This window comes from Anser brachyrhynchus (assembly GCF_964034855.1).
Source record: "Anser brachyrhynchus genome assembly, chromosome: 1".
NCBI lineage: Eukaryota > Metazoa > Chordata > Aves > Anseriformes > Anatidae > Anser > Anser brachyrhynchus.
Genome location: NC_137694.1, coordinates 105,934,822 through 105,957,836, shown reverse-complemented (window position 1 = coordinate 105,957,836; position 23,015 = coordinate 105,934,822). Strand labels below are relative to the sequence as shown.

Genomic DNA, 23,015 nt, shown 5'->3' with positions numbered 1-23,015 from the left:
CTCCTGTGATGGGTATTCTAAGCTCAGTATCCTGATGTCCAGCCTTTTCTCATAGCAAGTCAATGGCTGTCAAAACAAGCTATTATCAAGAAGATGAACTATACTAACCAATTGTGACTTACTTTTGAGGAACCTACTCAGATTAGATCCCAAAGCACTTAATGTACTTTGATTATCTGAGGATCACCATGCAATCCTGTGAATAGGCTATGACAGGAATAGGCAGGATATAAAGAAAACCTTAATATCTTTTATCTTTTTACATCCTCTCTATCATAAAATCTATTTTCAAAATGCTTTATTAAGTTCTGGTGTCCAAAATCAAGGGAAGAAGCAGCTCATATTCTAAAAGATTGTGTTTTCTGTGTTTATTAAGATAAACTAAGGCCAGGAAACATTTTATTTGAAACAAACAAAGGAAAAGTCTCTTATTAAATCAAAACTAAAGTTAGTTTTAGTTTACCATTTGAGTGTGCTATACCTACTTAAAATCTAAGTCATAGTAGCCCTACAAAGTCCTAATGTAAGAGGCTCATGCTAGGTGATGCATAAATACAAAATACATGAGAAGACTATTCCTCTAGCTTACAAAAAGGAGTCTGAATTAAATCGGGACATTGAAAGATCATAAAAAGTTCAACTTCCTGTTGAAAGCTGTTTTCCAGAGATGGGTCCAAGTCCAATTTCAAAGGTATATTTTACTAGTCATTGTTTAGATATCGTAAGAGATACCGTCTACCCAGAAAACATTGCAGTCATGGTTTTCAGTCTTGCAAATACCTCACGTATATCCTGAACTTTGAGGCAAACTGAACCATCTTTGGATAACAGATTCACCAAAGACGCAACATCAAACTGTTTGTAAGACAACTGAGCTAGCAAAATATACTAAACAAGAAGCACATTCACTAGGGTCCTCAAGATGGATCTAAACAAATTAGGTCAAACAAGTAAGTTGCAAGACTTTGTAGGACTGCACCCGCTCTCCATTTAGTGTTTGCTGAGTGATTGGTGTTGCTCAAAACAATGCAAAATACTTGAATAAACAGCATACTCACATGAAGCTCATCTATACCAACCTTTGCTAATCTCACAGACACTAGAGAATGATTCTAGTCCATCACAAAACAAAGGCTATTAGGTTTGTGTTTTTCCATTTTAAGACAGAAGCAGAAAATTTGCTACACTTTTGTAACCCAGAAATTTAGACTACACATGGCATTACCTCCCTATTTAAACAAAAACATAAATGTATTATTTAAATGTCTTCTATTACAACATTTTTTGCAAATGTTATAAACCTTTGAACCCCCTAGCACATTTATTTCTTAACAGGCCTTTTAGTACGGAGAATGGTTTCTGGGTAGTGCTCTTGCAACAAACAGATTTAACAATTTTAAAGCAAATTTTCTTCTCAAAGGTATTTAGTACTGACCTTTGCCAGAAGGTATCACTCTCACCAGACAGTAGATATAAAGAAATGTACCCAAACCTCTGTTGCTGCCTCTAGTAGTTTGGGGTCTTAGCACAACCAGATGTTCATTGGTGGTTTAAAGTAGCATATTTGATTCAATTAGAGGAGCAGAGACATTTTAAAATGCAATATTTTAAAAAAGAATGGAGACGCAGACAGCTGTGGGGAGTGCTCATATTTAAGTTTGCCAAAGTCTGTTTGGAACTAAGAGGAATCAAAATTTACTAAGGATTATATTTTATAGATTGTCATATAGTCCCTTACTTCCCCCTCTACTTTCCCCTTTGCTGAGGCTGCAGTATCAAATTTTGCATTTAGTGGTATTATCTAAATGTCTGTTTTCTCGTGATCATCTAAGACTCATGCACAAATTTTCACTATGTTAATTTAAATATTTAAGCAGTAATAAAAAAAAAAAGCAATGGAAAATGAGTGCAAAAGTGAAATAATACTGTGAGAATTAAACTTGGAAACCATATACAGAACAAACGCAACTGGAATTTTAATGGGTACACTTCCCTCTCCTTACTACAAAAGCGTGATTCCACACTATTTTCAGAGCGCACCAAAGCCTACTTTTTCCTCCCCTTTCCAAAAAAATGCATACTAGAATGATGACAACTAATACTGGCTCTAGTCAAAAAGACATTTCATATGTAAATATTTAGGTATTAAATTTCAAGAGGAAGATGGAAAAGTCTACAAAGTTGTTCACAGAGAGCCTGGGTGGCCAAAATTCGAACAGGAACAAACACACGTGTCATTGGTTAGCGTTCAAACACCATCACAGAGACCAGTTAATCAAAAGATGTGCACTTAAAATGGCTATTGATCAAGCTTTCCAAGAGTAGGCGATTAATACTCCTATTATACTCCCATTGTTCCCTGTTAATGGAAGTTATGGTGATGCAGATATTTAAAGTAAATGTATAAATATGGTACATGCTTATCAATTTTAAAACTTCGTTTTGAGTATTTCATTGTATGGCAAATTAACATTAGAGAGTTAGAAGGCCCTACTGATTATCAGCCAGTGTAAGGCAGGCCAATTAACATTAAAGCGTCCACTCTAACAACTTCTTTACTCAAATGCAAAACCTAGTACAGAGATACAAAAGTTAACAGCATATCACAGTTCAAGCTACTTAGCACAGCTCTGTTCCCCATTCTTATCCATCTCTTTTTGCTTTTCCTACCCTTTTGTAATATCACATGCAAAACATTAGGGTCTCTAGTAAGTTTTAATTTTACTGGCAATACTTTTTGTGAGAGAAGACAGCAAGTCTCTAAGAGTGACACTGGCTTTCACTGACATGATATACTCCATCAGGGGACTCACCTCTTTTGATGCCACTGTATGAACTGATACGGTTATCTACCAGTAAAACCAAGCCACAGAGGGAAGTTGAGTAGAGAGACATTGCAGTTTGAAGCCTGTGAAGCTTTACTCCACTTCGATGATTACGCTTATGTTTACAGAAATCCAGCATATCAGCTCTCAATAATCTCAAGTTATGCATGGTCTTCAACTGAGCTCCTGTACCAAATATAAATGATACAAACAGTATCATTAAATACAATGGTATTTAATACAAACAGCAAAAGATGAAACTCACAATTATCATTAAAATGACCAAAAAGTTCCCCTAAGTTTTGTGAAAAAGACATAAGGAAAGTATAATCAATAATACTTGCACAAAGTAAGTTCTTAACCATATATGCAGTTTATATGCATATCAGCAAATTACAAAATAAGGACTACTTGAGTGCAGTCAAAACAGACAGCATAAGAAATCTCTACTACATAAACAATACTAAAAGAAAAAAAAAATCAAGCATCTATTCTTCAGTTAACTTTTCTTGGGAACTGAATACAACACCCACATTTTAATTTATTAATCGCTATGTGTATTGATGTTAACATGTTTTTCTATACTAGTCACCTTGCTAAAGTGGATAAAAATTTGCTTTTAAAATGTTTTCCATCAAGTATTTTCCAGGTAGGTAGACACTGTTTGATACAGTTTATGCTGTACTGTACTTCTCTCCCAAACTGTATATAATAAATACGTTAATAGTTAAATACTGTAAATAAAACATGGTTAGATACAGAACTTATTAGCATCTGTTATTATCTTTGGATTTACTGTCAGTTTATTTTACTTACCCAAGTGAATAGTAAAGCTTTCTTCTAAAAGTCTTTGCTCTTCATAAATTCTTCCATTTCCTTCCACAGATTCTCTCAATTGACTGGGCTGAACCTTAATTTCATCACTAAAATAATGAGAAACCTACTGAAAAGTTTATACTAGCTTTTGCTGACAATGAACAACGTACTGCAAACTCTATCCAGAATTTTCTCAGCTAGTCTGTGGAAGCCAAGAAACTAAACCTATTTGAATGAGCTCTACTCATCTGAAGTTTTGCCTTTCTGGTAACAATTCATCTGTATCCCAGCAGGAAGAGTAAACTTCACTATCAGATTTACATCACCAGGCTTCTTTGTAAAGCATTTTGAGATTGAGCAAGAAGAACCACAATACCTAGTTATAATGAAATGAACATATAAATAAAAGGGAAAAAAAAAAATCAGTCTATTTAGAACACACAAAACTTTATTTATGAAGGTCCTGGATATGATATTCTTTCTACCTGCCTCCCCACACACAAAATGGGAGGTTAAAAAAACAAACAGTCAAGTCAAGTTTGCCACACTGTTCAAACTAGCAAGAAATATTGTAGAAGACCATTTTGTTTTTTCTTCAAAAAGTCACCTGTTTGCTAATAAGTCACACAATAAGTACTGTTTCTGCTTTATGAAAGAACATGAACACCTCTTCAATTTGCTTCTGCATTACTGAAAAGGTTCTCATTGTTTTTAAAGTGTCTAATTTTCAAAGGTGTTTCATAAAAGATTGTTTTATAAACTTGCAAGAAATTTCACTAAATGCAAATGCCTAGTTATGAGATAAAACTGAGATACACTGCTAATATATACACACAGAAAAGATACATGTTAACATATATAAAGATATATACACGAAGATACAAAAAGATACACACACACACAAGCAATTATCTGCCTATCTTCAAGCTTCTAGTTGCCTTATCATAGACTTTCTGTGTACTACTTTCAAATGCATTAGGACTTATAGTTTTCAGAACTCAGAGAGACCACACTTTCTATAAAAATGCTATCACTTCACATCTATTAAGATGAATGGAGATCTGCAATACTGAGCATCCAAAACTATAAAGTCCAAGCATCCACTGTCTTTCTCAGAGGTACTTGCCGCTGGACCTCTAGCTATTTCTTCTGGTTTTCAGTTCTACGTAACTCCACCTTGGCCTCATTTTACAGTAGAAGAGATTCACAGTGATGAGCAGGAATGGCCTCTGTAATTTTACTGTCTTTAAAGACTCATGAGAATATACCAACATGAAAACTTTGTGGAAAGATATTTCAGGACTGGGCTTAGAATTTGAGCAGACTGTCACTATTGCAGTGAAGTTTTTACCGGGTCACTGATTTAGAAAGAGGTTAGCTTGCTCAGAAGCTATGCAGTCCTAGGAACATATTCTGGGACTAACCTGAAAACTGCAAAAGACTTCCAAAACACAGAAATTCAGACACAATCGTGAGGAAAGTAGCGAGGAATCTACATGTATATTATCTTCTAACATATTTCCCCTCCTCTCTCTTCCCTCATGTTCCATACAATCTGCTTTCTTATCCCAAAAGTGAACACTTAAGAGGAAGTGATGAAGTATTTCACACTTTATGTTCCATGCCATTTTCATCTTATCACTCACACCCATTTTATGCAAAGGCGTCATTTTCCCCATAAATCCTTTCTGCATCCATCTAAACAATCTATTCAGGCTCTTCTACTAATGAGACATGAAAAAGCATCAGGTTTTACTCTCTTCATTTTCCAAATAGTAACGAAGGTGGTAGACACTAATGATACAGCATAGGGATCTCCTCAAGTTACAAATTTCAATTTCCCTACTATATCCTCAATAAGAAAACAACTCTCACTATAAGTGGTCAGACTGAAAGACTCCAAATATTTTAGCTGTACAGTGATGTCTACATAAAACATTAAAAAAGAGGCTTGTAATTCAAAATTTGTGACACTGCTACCACTTACTAAACTTTAATTATTCTGTGTAATATAATTATGTGATAACAGAAAGCATTATGAAAAAGCATTTTAAAAAAAGACAATGTAAATAAGGCAAAACAGGAGGAAGCTCCATACAGCTCAGGCTGTAATTTAGTGTATGAGAACATTTCTTTGTACAGAAAGGTTGTAGAACATTATGCAAAGAAGAAAGGTCTAAAAATATAGATATTTAATTATGATAGTTTATTTGCCTTTGATTCTCTTGGACTATGTTGTTTAAGTGGCTATTTTGAAAGAAAAGAGTATATAAAACCATGTATTTTGAATTAATAGAGACAGCAGTAAACGTCACCATGGAATTAAATACCTGATTGAGCTGTTGTTGGGATTCTTAAGGTCCTGATGAAGTTTTATCACCCATTCCTGATATTCCTGCTTCTGGATAGCACTGGACTGTTTTAATTCATTGGTCCATTTGTTCTCCAAATCCTAACAAGAAGACAGACATAATTTGAGTGTTTTGGGTTCTCTTTTTAAGACAATTATTTGCATGATGTGTTCTAGTTCAACGAATTTAGATTACCTGCTGAGATTCAAAATGCTGAGCCGCTAATGAATTTACATCTTGGTCCGTTAGAGATTTCCCTAGCTCCTGCATCACCTTATCCATCTCTGCTCCTTGTCTGAAAGGAAAGCAAATGCAGATTTACAAATAACACTTTCAATAAACTGGCAGAGGATGTGCCGTCAATGTGCGCTTGCAACCCAGAAAGCCAACAGTACCCTGGGCTGCATCAAAAGAAGCATGGCCAGCAGGCTGAGGGAGGTGATTCTCCCCTTCTACTCTGCTGTCATGAGACCCCACCTGGAGTACTGTGCTTAGCTCTGGGACTTCCACCACAAGAAAGATATGGACCTGTTGGAGAGAGTCCAGAGGAGGGCCACAAAGATAATCAGAGGGCTAGAACACCTCCCTTATGAAGACAGACTGAGGGTGTTGGGGTTGTTCAGTCCAGAGAAGAGGAGGCTCCAGGGAGATACTACAGAGGCCTTCCAGTACTTTACGGGGGCCTACAGGAAAGCTGGGGAGGGACTCTTTATCAAGAAGTGCACTGGTAAGACAAGAAGTAATGGTTCTAAACTAAAAGAGGGTAGATTTAGATTTATGTTTATTAGGATGAAACTCTTTACTATGAAGGTGGCGAGGCACTGGAACAGGTTGCCCAGAGAGATTGTGGATGCCCCATCCCTGGAAGGGGTCAAGGCCAGGTTGGATTGGGCTTTGAGCAACCTGTCTACTGGAAGTTGTCCCTGCCCATAGCAGGGAGGTTGGAACTAGATGATCTTTAAGGTCCCTTCCGATCCAAACCATTCCATGGTTCTACAGAAAATTCAGCAAACAGCTGAAAGATATGTCATGCAGTACTTTATCCTTCTGCTTTTTTTTGGAATCAGAATCCATACATTTCAAGTCTTCCTGCAGAAACGTTCACAAGATGATAAGACAGTTTCTCTAGATACTCAAATATCTGGATCACTTCACTATCCTTATTACTAGAAGAGTTTTAACTAATATGTGGTCTGAACTGTCCTTGCTGAAATTCAATTACTGTGTTTTTTGTTTATTTTTCTACCAGGACACAGAAAAATCAACGGCTCTTCTAAACAGAAGCATCCCTTTATGCAGGATGGATTGGGGGAGGGATCTAGAAGACCTTACAAGTGGAGCATTCTGAAGAGTCCGATAGGGAGTATATGACAGTGCAATGGATGAACTGCATTTTACAGCAGCTATTTAGTCAGACACTTAATGCTGCCAATGTTAGAGAGGAGGTCTTTATTTTACTCCTTTGAGTTAACAATTTGATCCAAAAATAATGGAAAAGTCACTGGACAAAGTAAAAAAAACAGTAAGTTTTCAGTCTCAGAACCTGAAGAATATTTTCCTTTTACTGAAAGCAATTACAAACTAGATCTTTCAACTTTTATGGTAAGAACATACATATTTTCAATTTAAAATAGCTATTATTTTTAAAAAGCAAGTCCTGTTTTTTTTCCTTTTGATTAAGAATGAATTTTAGAGTCCATAAGATGTATCAAGTAAAATTTCTAGATACTAAAGCCTGTTAAAAACAAGAAGACCAATAAAAGTTTTTAACTCTTGCCCAGGCTAGATACCATAACCCAGAGACAACTGTTATTTTGAAATGGACTTACTTGATCCCTTGCTTAATTTTGCCACCAAGCACAAATGATGCAGACATGGTAACCACCACGAAGTAGGCTAAACTCACTTATTTTTAACAGCCAGATGAGTTTCCAACTCAAGCTACATTCAAAAAGGGGAGCTGTAATTGCTAGGCTGTCCTGCTATCATCAATTCATCCAAATATCTCGTCCCTCCTTTGTCTTCTTCAGTATCCCTGGCTTCATTTGTCTTTTAATATTCACCCCATCCTTAGCAATGAATCGATTTACTATAACAAAGACTTAGTAATGAATATCCACTAAACAAATCTGAGGGTCAGGGATTCCAAATCAGCTCCCGTGTAAACAGAACATTATCTTCACTCAAGTGGGATAGTCTCAGCTGTCATCAAAATACAAACTTTCACAATTACAGCAAGTAGATATAATAAATTCCACTGAAGTCAATACACAACTCTGTCATACTAGAGCTGTACAAGATTACTGCTCTTAATACTAAGTGCTCTTTTTTCTATATACGTAGTTGAGAAGAGTCAGTAAGCAGCAAAAACCATTATGCTTACATTACTGCAACTTTCATCCCCAAATTAGAGATATATAAGATTCAGAAATATTAGAAAGAAACTACGCAAATAAATATGTAAGAATCATTCTGGAAGTACACTAGAAAACCTACAAAAACAGGTATATAACGTGAGCTTAAAAACAAAGAGCACTACCCCTTATAAAACACACCTACTAAGGATATTTTGGCATCTCACAAGCATTGCCAGGATTCGTTTCTAGTACCTATACTATATAGTTGCGTCCATTCATTTTTTTGAACCTATTTAGTTCACGGGGGGGGGGGGGGGGCGGGAATTAAAACACACAATGCATGTGCTCCTCCTCGTGGACAAAGCAGCCACCTGCAGCTTTTCAAGCTTACTGGGGAGACCACAGAGACTTTTACAAAATTCTTCCTTTTAGAGTTTCTGAATTAAAGTTTGTTCAAATCTTTTCCTCATCTTCTCATCTTGTGGAACTTCCGATTTCCTATTTGAATTATATTACAATAAAGGCAAAACACGATACATACTTAAACTTCACTATCTAGATAACCTAAGCACTTAAAACATCAATAGGAATGGAAATAAAACAGCAATGGAAATTAAAATGGAATTTGAATGGAAATTAAAAAAAAAAAAAGCACAAACCTTGTATTAATCAGATGACCTTTGCTTTTATAATTTTCAGTGACTGAGGAGAGTGTAAGATAGCTGACCCCAACAATATAAACTAAGCATTACGTGACTAAGTTTAAAGAGGGAAACACAAAACTAAAATAGGGCTTACATTGACAAATACAAATTGACACGCATTATCATATAAGTTGTATACACCCATTAGTATGCACCTGTATTTTGTAAGACAACTGAAGAAAAGAATGCAGAATACCTTTCCCGTAGCTTTTTCAATTCCACATCTCTTTCACTTATTAATTCTGAGATGCTAACAAAATAATTGTGTTCCAGGTTTAACAGTGTTTCAGAAGCTGGAGAATGTATCAGATCATGATAAACATCTGCAAAATCTTCATCCCAGCTGGTTTCTTCAGGTTTTGCATACTCTAATGTTGTCTAAAAATTATAAGAGAGATGTCTTTAAAGTCACCATATAATATAAAATAATGATCCCTCATAATGGGGAGGCAAAACCAACTGGGCATTCACACTGATGCACGTCCTTCAACATACATGAATTATCTCCTTAATTTGAGCTCTCTGTATTCTACTTTAGCTTTTATCATTTTCTCTCTTCCCATATTCTATTTCAAAGCAACTAGCAGCAGAAGCATTACGGTTTTGCCAACAGTGAAGAATCATTAATTTTCACCACCAACGTGAAAAGAAGAATAATTTAGCACTTACTATTTTAAGTATTTAAGGTGCTGTCAAAAAATAAATCTGCACAACATCATTTGCATTTGATGAAGTTTAGATAGGGTCCAAAACATCAGCTGTGCAAAGAAAAATGTCTTACTAGAAAGGAGTGCCAAACTCTGATGTCACTACAATGTGATCAAAAACAACGACTTAAGAAAAATAATTTTTAATTAACAAAGAATGACCCAGAGATGCCAGTTCAGCAGGCTCTTCTATACTGAAACGATCCTTGTATCTGCCGTCACTCCCACCAGATTCAGATGATAAATTTAGATGGTAACATTGAAGAAATGTCGAGATAAAATCATAATGCTTGCACTGAGGCAAGATTTTGAATAAATTTTTTAAGAGTCTGCCTAACCTATCCATAGTAACCTTCAGAGAAGAAGAGGGTAAACTCTTTCAATGATTTGAAACATTTCTATGTTCACGCAATGCAGATTTTTCCTTCTTAAAGATTAAGCTAATTTTATTTTATTCATGTTCATCAAGGCATACGATTTGTTGACAGTTTTCTTTAGGAGACTTCATTGGTATTTTTGAGGTTCTGGATGGGATCAAAGCAAATCTTATTCTTTGATTCTAATGTATTATAACTCTTAGATCTAATTTTGTTTGACGGTCACTAGCTATTTTACTTCTCCATTTTGTTTTTTAAACTCTACTAAATTTTTGCCAGTAATGAGATAAATTCAGGAAAAAAACCTGACTTATAAGTTTCAGGGTGAATACCTAATAATCACTTTGGAATAAAAGCAAAAAAAATCATAAGAATTGTAAAATTGAATTTCAATGTAATTTTGTACCTTCACATAAGTGATTACGTCTGCATACACGTGCATACACACACAAAGCAAATTCTGAACATTAATTTTTCAGCCTTAATCTTACCTCTTTATAAGCTTTAGACCAAGTATCTGCCAGCTGGTTTATGTCTACTTTTCCTGATTTCACTGCTTCCAGAGCCATTTCAGCTTCTCTATCATAATCTTTTATAGTTTCCTCTTCTATGAACTTACTAAGAGATTGCTTGAGGTCTATTATAACAAACAGAGAATGGCCCATCAACAAAACCATTTAAGTGGAAGTATCAGCAATCAACTAGGAAACATACAAAGAACATTTTCTGAAAACTTTTTACTTAGGCATTTTTCTTCTAGTACTGCCATTTTCTTAAATGTTTAGCTATTAAAAAAAAATTAAAACATTTCTACTAAGTACCTTTCTTTTGATTTCTTCAAGTGTGGTGTAAAAGATTTATAGGCATGCATATATGACACTAAAAATTCAAAATTTAAAATTTCAAGCCTTACCATTTTCTATAAAACATGGCAGATTGTGCAGAAGCATTAGACGTCCATGCAGATGACTAATATTTTCTTGCACAGGAAATTTAAGGGGCACTGTAAGCACTAAATGTTGATTTCCAGCATTGAATTCATACACATAGTCTCTCTCCCGAATGCAGATGTTTCCTTTATTAGGCTTCATCTTCGAGTTGATTTCCTGTACTAGCAATAAAATTTGCATGAGTTAAATTCTAGTAAAATCATAAACAAATTGCTAACAAAAAGCATGTTTTGTTAACAATTAACAATTTCTAGTTTTTAAAACTTTAAAACCTGCATTTTTCATAAATATTCATCTCATTTTTGACGACTGCATTGGTAGGAGCTGAAGCCCAAATGTTATTTTCCAAAACAGCGAGTGTTTCCAAACTGTAATCGAGTGTATCAGTGTATGAATTAGGATAATTACTCTCATGAGTAACTACAAAATTCTTGACTTAAAGGCAGAACCAGGACAGAAGGAACCTACATAAACAGCTACCTTTAACTGCAACGCTGTGACTGATGACATGCCTATCTCAGAAACTGAAACAGTTTATAGTGCAGCAGCAATTTATTTCCTCCTTTCCACTGGTGGCAGAGTGGAAGAACAAGAAAAAGAAAGGACATGGACCTGTTAGAGCGAGTCCAGAGGAGGCCACACGGATGATCAGAGGACTGGAGCACCCCTGCTATGAAGACAGGCTGAGGGAGTTGGGGTTGTTCAGCCTGGAGCAGAGAAGGCTCCGGGGAGATCTTAGAGCGGCCTTACAGTACCTAAAGGGGGCCTGCAGGAGAGCTGGGGAGGGACTCTGTCAGGGGGTGGAGTGATAAGACAAGGGGGAATGGCTTTAAAGTAAAAGAGGGGAGGTTTAGATTGGATATGAGGAATAAATTCTTCACTCAGAGGGTGGTGAGGCCCTGGCACAGGTTGCCCAGAGAAGCCGTGGATGCCCCATCGCTGGAGGAGCCCAAGGCCAGGCTGGATGGGGCTGGGGGCACCCCGGGCTGTCCCTGCCCACGGCAGGGGGACCGAGGGGGTCTGCAAGGTCCCTTCCAGCCCCAACCATTCTATGATTTCAAACCAAACCCAAACCGCTTACCACCAACCAAACACCTCCCAGGGCAGCCAAAGCTAAGCCAAGGCCGGGCCGCGCCCGGCCGCAGGGAGGAATCCGAGCGGCGCCGCCCCCCACCAGCCCCAGCCCCAGCCCCAGCCCCAGCCCGGCCTCACCTCCGCGCCGCGCCGGCACCCGCGGGCGAGCGGGCTGCGCGAGCTTCGCGTCCGGAGGCGCAGATTCGCGACCAGCCGCTCTGTGGCGAATGTGCGGCGCGGGGCGGGGCGGGGGCAGTGTCGTCATGGCCGCGGGCACGGCGCGGCCGGTGCGGAGGTGAGGGCCGGGGGGGGGGGAGGCGTTTCCTAGAAAGCCGGCGGCCGTTGGCGCCCGTTGCCCGCCCGTTGCCCGCCCTCGGCTGAGGGGGCCCGGCTGGGGCCCCGCTGGCCCCGACCCTTGCCTATAAGGGTGGTGAGGCTCTGGATCAGGTTGCCCAGAGAAGCTGTGGGTGCCCCATCCCTGGAGGTGTTCAAGGCCAGGCTGGATGAGGTCCTGGGCAACCTGGTCTGGTGGGAGGTGTCCCTGCAGGGGGAGTGGGACTGGATGGCTTTAAGGTAGAGCTCAAATCGCTCAATGACTGTGATTCTTAATAACCTTACAGTAAAACCTCTGAATATGCATTGTTTTTTTTTTCCTTAAAATCCTGACTTACCCAAAGTCAAGTATTAGCAAGTAAAGATTCTCACTCCAAAATGATTAACTCTGTGTGGTTTCGCCACAGGAGCAAGAAAGTTGTTGATTATTCGGAATTTGGTGATGATGGTAAGTGATGTATTCCTGTACGTAACAAAAATGCCAAACACTTAATGCCACAACCCAAAGCATCGGTGGAGTGTTCTTAATCTATTAGTTCAGTGACAGGGCTGTTACTGCTTTTAGTGGAAGTAAACTGTGCACACTGTTAAAAGTCCTGATTCAAAAGGAATATGATGACTGTAAACCAGAGTATAATAACAGTTTATTAGGGAACTGGTGAATACACTGTGTTATTGCAAGAAAATTGTTTCTTTCCCTGCCTTAGTTTTCAGAGAGAATTGCTTGTTCCATGTCCTCCTGAAGATGAGTTTGCAGGACTGTAAGTCAGAATATTGTCAGGAGTTGTGGATGGTCTGTACATAGATCTAACATTCCTCTTGCAGCTCTGTACCTTGATGGGTTCTGGGTAGGAACTTAGCAGTCAAATTTTGAGGTTCATTGATAAGAAAAATAGATTGCAGGCTATTTATTTTCATGACAGTCCTTCTTTCCTCTAAGCCCCAATTGGTGTCACATATTTTCCTTACTGAAGTTGGGTTTCCTTACTTTCATGGATTTGGATTATGAATTTTTTGTTGCTGTTGTTTGTTTGTTTTCCTGCTTGCTCTTTGTCTGTTAGTGAGATGCATTGACTAGTATGAAGTGATGGGAAGGAGAGGGTAAAGTAAATAATGTTGATGGTCCCTTGTGAGTCCTGCAGGTTAATGCAGAGTGTTAATTTCATGAGTTTAAATGTGGTAAATGTGGTGCATGACTTTTCTTAGTTTTTAAGTGACCGTTTGTAATATAAAAGAAAAGTTAAATCTCTTTTCATCTGTCCCTCAGATGTTTTGTGTTTTTTTTTTTTTTTTTTTCCTCAGAATTGATCATATATATGTTCTGTGGCATTTAGGAAGCACTGAAGATTATTATATTTTTTTAATTATTTTGCACTGTGAACTGCAGTGTCTTCAGTTGGAAGAAAGGCGGTCTCCATGCCTTCTAATTTTCTTGGAAAACTGGAGAAAATATATTGTATTTGCTAAGAGACAACTTGAGAAAGCTAGAAAAAGGGAAGCAGGGACATTTCTAATTAACAGGAGTCATTAATGGGAACAATTCACAAAACCTCAGGACTATAAAACTGATTAGTGACAATGATTGATGTTATAAAAATTATTGTTCAGTATATAACAAGGTGAAACTTTAGTTATTAAAACTCTGGTAACAAATGGGACCTTGAATAAAAATTGAAATGATCACCATTAAAACAGATCTGAAAGAAGTCTTGTTAAATTTTCATTAAAAATACATTTAAGAACAGTGCTGTTACACTTTTCCTGTTTTTTTTTTTCCATTTTTTTTTTAATAGAGTAGATTTCAAAAAGTCTATGTTTGGTGTATTTTCAGTGTATGATGAAATTGGGTTGAGTGACTTCTTTTTGGCCATGTGGAAGAATATAGTGGAGGAAACCTAATTAAAGTTTGTTATTATTTCCTAAATAGATGAAGACTTTGCATGTATAGCTGCACCTTTAAGCAAAAAATCCAGAACACAGCTGAAGGAACCAAAGAAGGAGAAAAAAGAGAAGCAAAAAATAACACACAAAGAATTAACTCCATCACAAAAGCAGGCACCTAGTAAAAGGTGAGAAGTGTTGAAATGTGGTTAAATGTGTTTGAAGTAAGAAGCTGTATTTCAGTAGTAGTATTTGTGGTGTTTTTTGTTGTTGCTGTTTTTTTTTTTCCTAGAGTTTTAAACAGCTGAGAGTAAAAACCTAACATATTAGTGTGGTAATGATTTTCAGCTTTAATGGTGCAGTTGCAAAACAAGGGTATAATAACCTTACATAGGGTCAGGAAAAGTTGCCTGAGGTCAGTAGTGAACTATGTCTATCATTTTTTACAGCTTTAAACTACAGCAATCTACCTGCATAGGTGCAGAAACAGATTTAGATGTCTGATTTTGTCTTGGTATTTCTACAGTGCAAAATAATTGTAAGGATTCTGTATTACTTAAGGACTTGAATAACTGATAACTACAAAGACAAGTTTGACTCCTTAGAAAAAACATATTTAAAGTTTAATAGAAAATAGAGAGTCAGTGTCAATTAAAAAATCTGATTATTTTGATGGTAAAGTTTTGTGTAAGTGTTCTGTTTCAATGCAGTACTTCAAGCAAATGTTATTAGCCTTTCCTGTGATAATACCAGTTATTAGGTCTTATACACACAGTGTTCCAAAAGCATCGTACTTTTAAGTATAGTGTGCTTTAAATATTACTTTCTACTTTATTGAAGTCTCTTCAGGAAGTAATTCATAGTATGATGATAATTTCTTTACAAGCACTGGAATTCAAAGTTTAGTAAGTCAGAAATAGATCTGTAACACTCATTTCATTGTATTATTACTTAGCCTGTTTGTTTTTTCAGAATATCCTTGGATGACAAACTCTATCAAAGAGATCTGGAAGTTGCCTTAGCCTTATCTGTCAAAGAAAAACCAACAAATATCCTTGAGGTGCAAAATTCAGAAGAACAAGGTTATTTTACAGTTCAATGCAACACTCTATTTATATGTAGTGAATTTTGACACGACTGAATTTATTTTGCAAAGAAATAGCTTGAAAATCATGTTTTATTTCAAGATGTCATTATGAAGAAATGAGAATTTCTAGCTTGTGCCTGTCTTCTTAAGTTCATGTGTTTTTTTCTGTGAGAAAAGTAACTTTCTATAAGATTTTTCAAATAGATTGTTTAGAGACAGATAAAAACGCTATTTTCACTTCTTAATATCGTCACTTTTTAAAACATCATTTTCATATATTAATGTTTAATATTTTTAAAAATTTTATTTTCTGGATCCTAAAACAGGTAAGAATATTGAATCAGAAAATAGGAGACCTGTTTTTACCAACTGCAGTGTAGACAGTGAACTTTTAGGTAAGTTGCTCTCATATTATGTGTTTTCATAAATAGCATTTAAATTTACATTTAAGTATGTTTTTCTCTTATTTCTGATGGATTTTATTTTTCACCTATGTGGAAAAAAAGCTTATTTATTTTAAAATATTCTTAACTTTGAGGGATGCATTCATTTTTTCATTAAAATGTCCTAAAATTGGAAAAACGCTGCTCCTTAATGTGTCCAGAATGTCAAAGCATCAAGTATATGTGGCCAAAACATATGCTGTGCCACTGGGAACTTTTTCATATTTCTGATTTTGTTTTTGTGCATCTGTACTTTCATTAGTTTGATTACAGATAAATACTGATAACTTTCATTCCTAGATAGAACAGTTTTGCCAGTTAAGTGGCATTGAGTACACCCTCAGCAAGTTTGCCAGCGACACCAAGCTGTGTGGTGTGGTTGGCACGGTGCAGAGAAGAGATGCCATACAGGGGGACTTTGACAGGCTCAAGAGTTGGGCCTGCATGGACCTCATGAAGTTCAACAAGGATAAGCAGAAGGTGCTGCATCTGGGCTGGGGCAATCCCAAGCACAAATACAGGCTGGGTGGAGAATGGATTGAGAGCAGCCTTGAGGAGAAGGACCCTGGGGTGCTGGTGGATGAAAACTGAACGTGAGCCCGCAATGTAGGCTTGCAGCCCGGAAAGCCAACTGTATTGCATCCAAAGAAGCATGGCCAGCAGGTCAGATGAGGTGATTCTCCCCCTCTACTCTGCTTTCATGAGAACCCACCTGGAGTGCTGTGTTCAGCTCTGGGGCCCCCAGCACAAGGAAGACCTGCTGGAGCAAGTCTGGAGGAGGGCCATGAGGCTGATCAGAGGGCTGAAGCACCTCTCCTGTGAAGAAAGGCTGAGGGAGTTGGAGTTCTTCAGCTTTGAGAAGAGAAGGCTTCGGGAAGACATTACAGTGGCCTTCCAGTATACTTTAAGGGGTGCCACAGAAAAGATGTGAAGGGACTCTTTTTCAGGGAGTGTACTGATAGGACAAGAGTTGGTGGTTTTAAGCTAAAAGAGGGTAGATTTAATGAGGTAGATATAATGCAGAAATTCTTCACTGAGGGTGGAGAGGCACTGAAACAGGTTGCCCAGAGAAGCTGTGGATGCCCCATGCCTGGAAGGTTTCAAGGCCAGGTTAGATGGGGCTTTGAGCAACCTGGTCTAGTGCGAGGTGTCCCTGCCCATGGCAGGGGGGTTGGAACTAGGTGATCTTTAAGGTCCCTTCCAACCCAAACCATTTCATGATTCTGTGATTCTATAAAATGAGAACCACATGAAAACATGTGCAGATAACCTGCTACTCTAACAGTGTACTTTGAAAAACAAAAATGAATTCTCGTCCCTAAGACTCAAAACCTGCTTCTTTTTGAGTTATAGAGAGAGCAGAGTTACTGTGAATTTGGATTAATTAGACCAACTTCTGTTTTTTAGGTCTTGATCAGGTTCTACATGATGACATGCCTAGGAGTGGCTGTAGGCAAAGGACGGCAGCATCTAAAGCTCTGTCACATCAGAAGAAGTCACTGACCATTGACAGTGATGACAAAGAGCACGTTACTGACTCTGAGCCAGAGTCTGTACCAGGTAGTCTGTAGAAACTGTCTGCTTAGGAGTTCTTGTAATGTGATTACTTACACTGAGGTTATATATGCAGGGAAGTGCGTACTGCTTCTAATATATCTTTCCTCCCCTCTTACCAAAGCATTATGTTTTAACTGTAGCGTTTGTTTTTGCAGTTGTATTCTGAGGTTTGCATCAAAACTGAATCTGGAGACCTGTCAGGTGTTAAGTGCTTTCAGTACTGGCTTTGTTTAAGCTTACTAAAGAAGTAGCCTCCCTTCTGCCCCAGAGAAGGGCAACGAAGCTGGTGAGGGGTCTGGAGAACAAGTCTTATGAGGAGTGGCTGAGGGAGCTGGGGTTGTTTAGCCTGGAGAAGAGGAGGCTCAGGGGAGACCTCATCGCTCTCTACAGGTACCTTAAAGGAGGCTGTAGAGAGGTGGGGGTTGGTCTGTTCTCCCACATGCCTGGTGACAGGACGAGGGGGAATGGGCTAAAGTTGCGCCAGGGGAGGTTTAGGTTGGATATTAGGAAGAACTTCTCTACTGAAAGGGTTGTTAGGCATTGGAATGGGCTGCCCAAGGAAGTGGTTGAGTCGCCATCCCTGGAGGTCTTTAAAAGACGTTTAGATGTAGCCCTTAGTGATATGGTTTAGTGTAGGACTTGTTAGTGTTAGGACAGAGGTTGGACTAGGTGACTTGGAGGTCTCTTCCAACCTAGACAATTCTGTGATTCTGTGATTCTTTCCTTCTTCCAATTCTCATCCGTCAGAAAACCTTTCCGCGTCTGATTGGATGCCAGTCTAGCCCATTGCTGTGATTCTGGTAGGAGCCAATTGTTGAATGCCTAGAAAACATGATAGACATCTCTCTCTCTTATCCCCCAGTTGTTAACATGTCTCTATCCAATCTTTTGTCCTTTACAGCAAGCCTTATTGGAAAATACTTCTAAAATTATCAGTGAAATAAAATATCTGGGGGATAGTCTAGATATTGCTGTCAGAAAGCTATTTCTAAGACTTGCCCATATGTTATTTTCTTAAATAGTAAACGTATAAAACTTTTGCAGCTGAATTTTGACAAAGTATTTTTACTTTGTATTTTTATCTTCATATTTCCATTTTTTCCAAATTTCCATATTGCTCTCTACAGCTACGTGAAAGGAAGTTGTGGGGAGCTGGGGGTTGACCTCTTCTCGCAGGTAACTTGTGACAGGACTAGAGGGAATGGCCTCAAGTTGTGCCAGGGGCGGGGGTTATGTTGGAAATTTGGAGATATTTTTTCTCAGAGTAGTCAGGCATTGGAACAGGTTGCCCAGGGAGTGGGCTGTGGAGGTGGGGTCACTGTCCTTGGGGGTGTTTAAGGAAAGGTTGGACCTGGTGCTTAGGGATGTGGATTAGTGGGTGACATTGGTGGTAGGGTGATGGTTGGACCAGATGATCTTGAAGGTCTTTTCCAACCGAAATGATTTTATGATTCCACTTTAAATATTCATGAGCAAGAATATGTAAAAATTCAAAGTGCTGTCAAATAATTTTAACTCTTTCATCTTGCACATGTGGGATATTTTAAATTGATAATTAAAAACTGTTTAAAGAATTATTATTTGCAGTTTATACCAGGGTGTGTTGACTTACTAAAAAAACAGAGAGAGAAATCTGTAGATATAGAATGTATTATGACAGCTATTTCACAGAATCACAGAATTGTAGGGGTTGGAAGGGACCTCGAGAGATCATCGAGTCCAACCCCCCTGCCAAAGCAGGTGCCTTAGAGCAGGCTGCCCAGGTAGGCGTCCAGACGGGCCTTGAATATCCCCAGAGAAGGAGACTCCACAACCTCCCTGGGCAGCCTGTTCCAGTGCTCCGTCACCCTCACTGTGAAGAATTTCTTTCGCATGTTGGTGCAGAACTTCCTGTGCTCCACTTGTGGCCATTGCCCCTTGTCCTGTCCCACAAACCACTGAAAAGAGGTTGTCCAAATCCCTCTGTCTCCCACACCTCAGGTATTTATAAACATGGATGAGATCCCCAATTTCTTTCTCAGTTCATCATATAAATATGTGCAAAACTGTATGCTTAAGATACACTGGTTCTTCACATTCAGAGTGAGATGAGAAGATCCTGGAGTAATAATAAATTATATTTCCTGTAAAAGAGATGAAATCCCTTTACCTTGACATAGATGAGGAATCAGAAGAAGATTCAGATTATAATGAAGGTGATGATGAAGACTTTGCTATGGAAAAGAAGAAAGCCAAAGGAAATAAAAAAGGAACTAAACAAAAGAGGCAGGCTGAAAAAGAAAAGAAGACTCCCACATCCAAGATTAATACTACAGGTAAGTTTCTCCTAGGAATCTGAAATAAACTCCTTTATAATGAAAATTCCTTTTGTATACAAGGAACAGTGCCTGTACCTTTGACAGTGTTTTTTGTTTGATGCTTATCATCATTTTTCCTATTTAAAAACAAGTATTTTAAAAGACCTGAAGGAACAAATAAGATTAGTTGACAAACTGACTTCAGAGTTATGATGAAAAAGGCTATATGCAGAGTAAAAGGGAAATAGCAATGAGAAAAAATCCTGAAAGAAAAAAGGCTTTATAGTAAACAAACATTGCTTACTATAAAAATAGACAAAATTGAATAGATAGTTTTTCTTCCTAAAACTAGCTTTTAAGAAAAGGTTAAATAATACTGAGTGATCTGAGGATTTAAAATATATATATATGTGTGTGTGTGTGTGTGTGTGTATAAATATATATGTATATAATATCAGGGCGTGTTCTTGCATTTACATGTATGAATCTTTAATTCAAGGGTAGCCAAACAATGCTAGTGCTAATAACTGTTGGGTGAAAGTGTTAAATATGCAGCTTGTTCGGACTGAAGTTGTTCACTGTATTGGTAACACAATTTACTTTCATCTAAACAGCTTAAGAAAATTCTTACCCTTGTGTTCATCTTGTGTCTGACTTGATAATGTCTTTTAATTTCAATGCTGAGTTTACAATACATAATTTAGTTTATCTTTAGTTTTAGTTATGACAAGGAATGGTTTGCTTTGAATAGTTGACAGAGGAATCTTAGCTTTTAGCAATTTAGTATCTGGAACATCTTTAACAAGAAATTCTTGCAGTGCTTATTTACAAACTAGTGTTGTAATTCCAGCATGTAACAGGACTGACTGTTTAAATATATATCGCTGTTTGGAAGATAAGGCATTATTAACATACGTATTTGTTTCACTCAATTCGGAGAGGTCTTGCTGTAAAGGGATCTATCATCTTATACAGTGTGATAATTTCTCTGTAAAAGTATTATTCTAAGGCTGGTTTTATTTTTTAAGTATCGCCTGTAGTTTCTCCTTCACTGGTAACGGAACTAAAATCTGAGCCAACACAGATGTCCAGTTCTTCAGAACCAATTGGAAGGCCTTTACATGCATCAAGTCCTGTAACAGAGAAGAAGCCTAAATGGATACCACCAGGTACGTGTGAGATTGTAACTATAAACAGATACATTGGTTGTCTTAAGTTTCCAGAATTCTCTCCTAAAAGCAGACAAACAAACAAACAGTATTTTGGAACAACTATTGCCCTCTTAAAATGCAAGGTATTCTTTTAACCCTAGGTTAAAAAATAAAACAAAAAGCTATCTCTGTGCTTCTTTTCCTCTTACAGCATTATCCTTAACTCCTTTATGTGGGAAGGATAATGAAATATTTTCCAGAGTGTGAAGCAGATTTTAATCAAGAGATTGTCTTGTGGCCTCTTCTCTCTTAAGAGCTTTCTTTATCTCTGGTATGTGCTGCATTGTTATGTATTTTAAACAAATAATGTTAAAAATGTGTTGAAGTGCTTTAACTGCTTTAGTAAAGCAAATACTTAGAAGCTTTAGGTTATCAGAATGTTTAAGCTGCTGCTGCTGACTCCTAACTCTTTCTTTAGTTTTCCTTAATATTTACGTTCCTTTAATGCACACATTTATTTTTTTGTTTGACTCCTTTCTCTCAAGCCTTCTTTTGTCACTTGACTTTGTGTTCCATTCTGTGACTGCCTGTGGAGCACCTGAAAATGCACAGTAGACCAGGAACAATGTTTTTGTGTTTGTCCAGTGCCACATGGTGGTGTTTCTCTGTTGAGTTGCTTGTTACTTAAAATCACAGAATCGTCTAGGTTGGAAGAGACCTCCCAGATCATCTAGTCCAACCTCAGCCCTAACACTAACAAGTCCTACACTAAACCATATCACTAAGGGCTACATCTAAACGTCTTTTAAAGACCTCCAGGGATGGTGACTCCACCACCTCCCTGGGTAGCCCATTCCAATGCCTAACAACCCTTTCAGTAAAGAAGTTCTTCCTAACATCCAACCTAAACCTCCCCTGGCGCAACTTTAGCCCATTCCCCCTCGTCCTGTCACCAGGCACGTGGGAGAATAGCCCAACCCCCACCTCTCTACAGCCTCCTTCAAGGTACCTATAGAGAGCAATGAGGTCTCCCCTGAGCCTCCTCTTCTCGAGGCTAAACAACCCCAGCTCCCTCAGCCGCTCCTCATAAGACTTGTTCTCCAGACCCCTCACCAGCTTCGTTGCCCTTCTCTGGACTCTCTCAAGCACCTCCATGTCCTTCTTGTAGCGAGGGGCTGTGTGCCATACCTGCTGCAGTGGCTCCCAAATAGATTGATTCTCTGCAAGTATGCTGATTTTCATGTGCTTTTGTGGTATGTTGTTCTGATCTTTATTGCAATGTCTTTAGAATACTTTTTTGTTCTGCTTTGAATGCTAGAAAAAGACAGGAGTTACGATTTTTTTTTCTTAAAACTGCTTACACCTTTTTGTTTTAAAATTATTTTCAGCTGCATCGGGAAGCACTAATAACATTGGGAAATATGCTTCGGTTAAGTCACCTACTCATGGTCTTAGACTTGGCCTCTCCAGACTAGCAAGAGTCAAACCACTGCATCCCAGCGCTACCAGCAGTTAACTGGTCGTTGACAAGGTATCATGTGAAGGACTGTGTTTAGAAAAGACCTTGGAAAGCATTTTGCTTATAAGTAGAGCGTTGAAAACCAGCGGACAGCAAAAGCTTCATGGCATCATCTGCTTTGCGGGACAGTTGTTATGTACATTTCTAATACTGCAGAGTTTTTATTCTGTAAAATGCTAGGCATCCCTAAGTGCTATTGAATAATAATATTTTTTAACCAAGGTGACATCTGGTCACTAGTTCTTTTATGGGTTATACTCTGAGATAGGGGTTTATAATAATTGTCATTCTCTGATATCTGAACATGCCATTAAAATAGTCAGAAATACTATGTCAATTACGGATTTTTTTTATCTCAAATGGATTCTTAACACAAGTGAAAGTTACAGTATAAAAAAATATTTATGGGAAGAGACATCACTTTTACCCCTCCGTTCTTGGAAAATTTCTCTTCACTCTCAAAATCTGTTAGTGTTTGCATAACTTATGTTTCTATTCATTTTTTAAAAAAATGTAATATAGATATGAATGGTATTTAGAATGCTATATTAAAAAAAAGTAAAATAAAATACTTTATATAATCTAA

At 37.9% G+C, this 23,015-nt stretch overlaps 2 protein-coding genes across 21 annotated transcripts in view; one reads left to right on the top strand and one right to left on the bottom strand.

The window, feature by feature from the left end:
• Window positions 1–12,464, bottom strand: part of FERRY3 (FERRY endosomal RAB5 effector complex subunit 3) — a 23,992-nt gene extending 11,528 nt beyond the window's left edge. For 3 of the 10 annotated variants that reach the window (XR_013942572.1, XM_080570813.1, XM_080570815.1), the window contains exons 1-8: window positions 12,300–12,451; window positions 11,051–11,248; window positions 10,629–10,774; window positions 9,250–9,431; window positions 6,188–6,287; window positions 5,972–6,093; window positions 3,642–3,748; window positions 2,814–3,011 (exon numbers count right to left, since the gene is read on the bottom strand). Coding sequence is in view for 9 of the 10 variants with exons in the window: in XM_080570813.1 (XP_080426939.1) it covers window positions 2,814–3,011; window positions 3,642–3,748; window positions 5,972–6,093; window positions 6,188–6,287; window positions 9,250–9,431; window positions 10,629–10,774; window positions 11,051–11,248; window positions 12,300–12,426 (1,180 nt within the window). In the remaining variant the exon portion in view is untranslated. The other 7 variants (XM_080570816.1, XM_080570820.1, XM_080570817.1 and 4 more) reach the window with 6 other exon arrangements.
• On the top strand, window positions 12,357–23,015 carry RAD51AP1 (RAD51 associated protein 1). Of its 11 annotated transcripts, none has more exons than XR_013942587.1 (10): window positions 12,357–12,456; window positions 12,902–12,942; window positions 14,422–14,563; window positions 15,348–15,457; window positions 15,789–15,857; window positions 17,313–17,465; window positions 19,622–19,777; window positions 20,788–20,928; window positions 21,122–21,241; window positions 22,299–23,015. XR_013942587.1 is itself a non-coding variant. In XM_080570910.1 (9 exons), the coding sequence occupies exons 1-9, from the start codon at window positions 12,389–12,391 to the stop codon at window positions 22,424–22,426; spliced, it is 1,008 nt and encodes a 335-aa protein (XP_080427036.1). In that variant the 5' UTR covers window positions 12,357–12,388; the 3' UTR covers window positions 22,427–23,015. The 11 variants fall into 11 exon arrangements, 9 of the variants coding, with proteins under 9 accessions (XP_080427036.1, XP_080427035.1, XP_080427032.1 ...); XR_013942588.1 differs by having other exon boundaries at window positions 12,405–12,456; window positions 12,839–12,942; XM_080570910.1 differs by lacking the exon at window positions 21,122–21,241.

What these genes read in the sequence shown, in the direction of transcription:
- RAD51AP1 (XM_080570904.1), top strand. Translation starts at nt 12,425, where the DNA reads ATGGCCGCGGGCACGGCGCGGCCGGTGCGGAG. An exon ending in GCAAAATTCAGAAGAACAAG is followed by an intron (nt 15,458 to 15,788) that starts GTTATTTTACAG and finishes ATCCTAAAACAG; the next exon opens with GTAAGAATATTGAATCAGAA. An exon ending in ATCCAAGATTAATACTACAG is followed by an intron (nt 19,778 to 20,787) that starts GTAAGTTTCTCC and finishes TTATTTTTTAAG; the next exon opens with TATCGCCTGTAGTTTCTCCT.